We start from the raw sequence: 4,422 nt of genomic DNA, 5'->3' as shown, positions 1-4,422 counted from the left end.
TATATATATATATATATATATATATATATATAGGTCCTACACAGGCATACAGCAGCAGTGTGAGTTTTTTTTCAGGCCACTCGATCAGTGAGTTTGTTTCCGGTTGTGTCTCTTATGTGTAACACACTCAGCTGCAGTGAAGTTGAACAGCACATAAACTCTGGAAACGTCGAGTTTGGATTCACACACTTTTCTGACTCCACTACATTTGAGTCTGTTTGGTTCGGGCAAAAGAGTAAAGTGTATTTGGTGAAGTAACTAAAGCGGTTTGAGAAGGATTGTTTTTGGCAGAAGAAAAATGTCTGGATGAAGAAGAGAGAGTTTGTCGCAATCAAACTGCAGGTTTCTGTAATGACTGGTTAATGTGGGTATAATGGAGACGAAGGTAAGGACTTATTTGACTTATTTTTGGTTAAAGTTTGTGACTTATATGTTTGTAATTTCTCTGCACTGGCAAAGTGTTTCCAAACACGCCGATATATTTGCCCTTAAGTGTTTATAATCGTCACAGGCACCATAACTGACCTGTTTAACACCCTGAAATGGGTCTAAAAGATCTCTTTTGATTATTTTAACGAGGTTTGAGGGCTTTTCGGTGAACGTTGGAAAATATGGATCATTAAGAGTCTTGTGACATTTTAGTGAGACCATGACGTCATGTGCAATGCATGCTGGGATATGTAGTTGAACTGTAAATCATTCACCAAGTTTAGTTAATCATAGAACCAGCACACTAACTAATTATCCATATAAGTGAGAGCTTAGGTTTCTGAATATAAATTCTCCTTGGGATAATATATTTAGTCTTATGAGTCCTATTCATGAGAGTCTGCCATATATAGCCATTTATGTGCATATAAATACACGCCGTTGCTTAAAGGGATAGTTCACCCAAAAATGAAAAGTGTCATTAATTACTTACCCTCATGTCGTTCCAAACCCGTAAGACCTACGTTCATCTTCGGAACCCAAATCAAGATATTTTTGATGGAATCTGAGATATGGGCGGTATGGCCACAAATTTACATCACGGTTTTCAAAATTTTACCGGTTTCACGGTACATGACGGTATTTTTTTTCTCATGCATGACCGGGTGTTAACCATATTTTCTACTGATTGAGAGAGGAAATACTGCAGTATATTGACTTAAAATGCCCTATTTTACTGTCATGTTGATTGAATATAGTAAAAAAATACCACACTAAATAGTGACTGAAAACGACCCCTTTTAATACGTCTACGATCATCTTCGGAACCCAAATCAAGATATTTTTGATGGAATCTGAGATATGGGCGGTATGGCCACAAATTTACATCACGGTTTTCAAAATTTTACCGGTTTCACGGTACATGACGGTATTTTTTTTCTCATGCATGACCGGGTGTTAACCATATTTTCTACTGATTGAGAGAGGAAATACTGCAGTATATTGACTTAAAATGCCCTATTTTACTGTCATGTTGATTGAATATAGTAAAAAAATACCACACTAAATAGTGACTGAAAACGACCCCTTTTAATACGTGTTAACCAGGAGTCACTCTCATTTATAATCGCGGCATTGTCTGATAAAATCAACATGCATAAGTCACGCTCGTGTGTGTGAGACGCGGGAGCTGATGGCAGGGGGCGGTGGATATTTGTGGCGGTCAATGTGGATATTGTGGATGAGTTCTTCTGTGTCAAGTTCAAGAAATTGATGCTTGCATATAGAACAGCCACAGGCTCAGCACCCGCCTACTTCCACTCACTGCTACGAATCTACATCCCCTCCAGAAGTCTGAGATCCGCTAGTGAGCGACGCCTCGTGGTGCCATCACAGAGAGGCTCAAAATCACTTTCCAGAACATTCTCGTTCACCACTCCTGGCTGGTGGAACGATCTTCCCACCCCTATCCGGAACGCTGAATCCCTGACAATTTTGAAAACTGAGACAGCTGAAAACTCATCTCTTTCGAAGCTACTTGACTTCATCATAAAAAAAAAAGTTTCTCTTTATTTATTCCTTCTCTTTCTAGCTTGTACTTATTTGAACAATGTCTAAGAACTTGGTATTACAACCACTTCTTGTGTCTGTTTGCCTCTTTAAGAAGAATCGCTTTATGTATCCCCCAATTGTAAGTCGCTTTGGATAAAAGCGTCTGCTAAATGACTAAATGTAAATGTGTCATCACGTTCTATTAGTTCTACAGCTTCAGTTTCGGAACTTTCAGCTTAGTAACACATACAGCTGTTCCCTCACCACAGTGCAACAGTGAAAAGGGACCCTTTTCAAACAGTGTCGCATTCCGAACGTTGTTTAAGCGACATACACCGGTATTGCGGTATTTTTAAAATTCATAACAAAAATAAACACCGGTATTCGGTATGAACCGGTATACCCCCCAGCACTAATCTGAGAGCTCTCTGACCTTCCAATAGACAGGTTTACACGATCAACGTCCAGAAACGTAGCAAGGAGATCGGAGCACAATTAGAGATAAGATATCAGCACAATAACACACTCAGCAAAATATTGTCTAATTATCGTTATCGATAAAATCCCAGAAAATTATAGAGATATCATTTTTTTGTCAATATCACACACCCCTAATTTATTTAATTGAGATAATAATTTATTGATAATAATTGTTTAAATTAATATAATAACATACTTTTGATTCATCTGTTTTCTTAAAAATGGTTTAAATGCTGAAATGTAAAGTTTATCATTTTATAAAACTCTGTTTTTGTGAAAACTTGTATCTGAACTGTAAGTTATGCTTTACAGTAATTTTACAGTTTAATATGATAATACTATAGACATTGCCCTACCCGGCTCATATGGTATTAATTTTATTTGTGCAGGTCTTAAAAAGGTCTTAAATTTTAGCTTAAAAATCCTGCAGAAACCCTGTTTTTTATCTGTAAAAATACTATAAATTAACTTTTAAAACAATAATATTTATGTGATCAAAGTATGATTAATTTACCTGCAATTCTAAATGTAAAACGTTATATTTTATCTGTAAAACAACAGGCACTTAATTTTATTAATGGGGAAAAAAAGGGAAATTCTGTTTAAAAAATACTATTAATTAAAAAAATACCTGTAAAACGAATTTAAGACAGTGAAAACTTGGATTATTGAGACTGTTATTGAATTGAACTCAATCTGATCTGACTAAAGCATTTTGTAGAACTGAATTCGCTTCATAATTCAATGAAATTCACACTTAGTGATTTTAAAATGAACCAACACTAAACTGACTTGATCTGAACAATCGTCTTTTAGAATTTTACAGTTTAATATGATAATACTATAGACATTGCCCTACCCGGCTCATATGGTATTAATTTTATTTGTGCAGGTCTTAAATTTGAGCTTAAAAATCCTGCAGAAACCCTGTTTTTATCTGTAAAAATACTATAAATTAACTTTTAAAACAATAATATTTATGTGATCTCAAAGTATGATTAATTTACCTGCAATTCTAAATGTAAAACGTTATATTTTATCTGTAAAACAACAGGCACTTAATTTTATTAATGGGGAAAAAAAGGGAAATTCTGTTTAAAAAATACTATTAATTAAAAAAATACCTGTAAAACGAATTTAAGACAGTGAAAACTTGGATTATTGAGACTGTTATTGAACTGAACTCAATCTGATCTGACTAAAGCATTTTGTAGAACTGAATTCGCTTCATAATTCAATGAAATTCACACTGTTAGTGATTTAAAATGAATCAACACTAAACTGACTTGATCTGAACAATCGTCTTTTAGAGTTTTTACAGCAGAATCCGAACTCAATAACTGATTCTGCTATTTTTCCTGTTTATCACTGTGAAGCTGCTTTGACACAATCGGTACTGTAAAAAGCGCTATACAAATAAAGATGACTTGATTTAGATTTACTTTCAGTTTTAATTTAACTTTATTTTTTGTTTAGTTATTATTTTCAGTTTTCATATAGTCACCCAGTCCTTAATTTAGTCCTGCTCCCTTGACTGTATGAGGATGTCTTGCATATCATAATTTCTTTTTTATCATCACTTCATTTTGTTTCTCTGGAAGACTTGTGTAAATGGTTATGCACATTTATGACATCAGACGGTTTGTGATCTGTCCTGTATAACATCTGTATTTCATTTGAATCAGAAATGAATTCTCTCACACACAGACTCTCTATGTCTGAGCATTTAGGAGTCGTGGCTTGTAAATTCCTACATAGAGAGAGCCTGTCTCACTGTTCATACAGACCTCACTGTTTGCCGTTCGATAGCTTCAGGATGTGTGTGTGTTTCTGTGTTGGCTCTGTGTGTGTTAGAATAACGGGAGCTTTGTGGAAAGTGTTTTTTTCTTAATGAACTGTGGAATTGATTCTGCTTTGTGACCATTTTATTAGACCCCCCCCCCCCCCCCCCCTCTGTTTTTC

At 35.1% G+C, this 4,422-nt stretch overlaps 1 protein-coding gene across 1 annotated transcript in view; it reads left to right on the top strand.

Moving 5' to 3' along the window:
- Window positions 1–79: 79 nt before the first annotated feature.
- The window catches only part of snx9b (sorting nexin 9b), a 24,922-nt gene continuing 20,579 nt past the window's right edge, over window positions 80–4,422 (top strand). The window contains exon 1 of the mRNA XM_016230843.1: window positions 80–385. Coding sequence (XP_016086329.1) covers window positions 374–385 — 12 coding nt within the window. The 5' untranslated portion in view covers window positions 80–373. The remainder of the gene's footprint in view (window positions 386–4,422) is intronic.

Source organism: Sinocyclocheilus grahami, unplaced genomic scaffold (genome assembly GCF_001515645.1).
Source record: "Sinocyclocheilus grahami isolate Dianchi unplaced genomic scaffold, SAMN03320097.WGS_v1.1 scaffold378.1, whole genome shotgun sequence".
NCBI lineage: Eukaryota > Metazoa > Chordata > Actinopteri > Cypriniformes > Cyprinidae > Sinocyclocheilus > Sinocyclocheilus grahami.
Note: the sequence above shows the minus strand (reverse complement) of the source record. Positions and strands in the feature narration are given on the sequence as shown.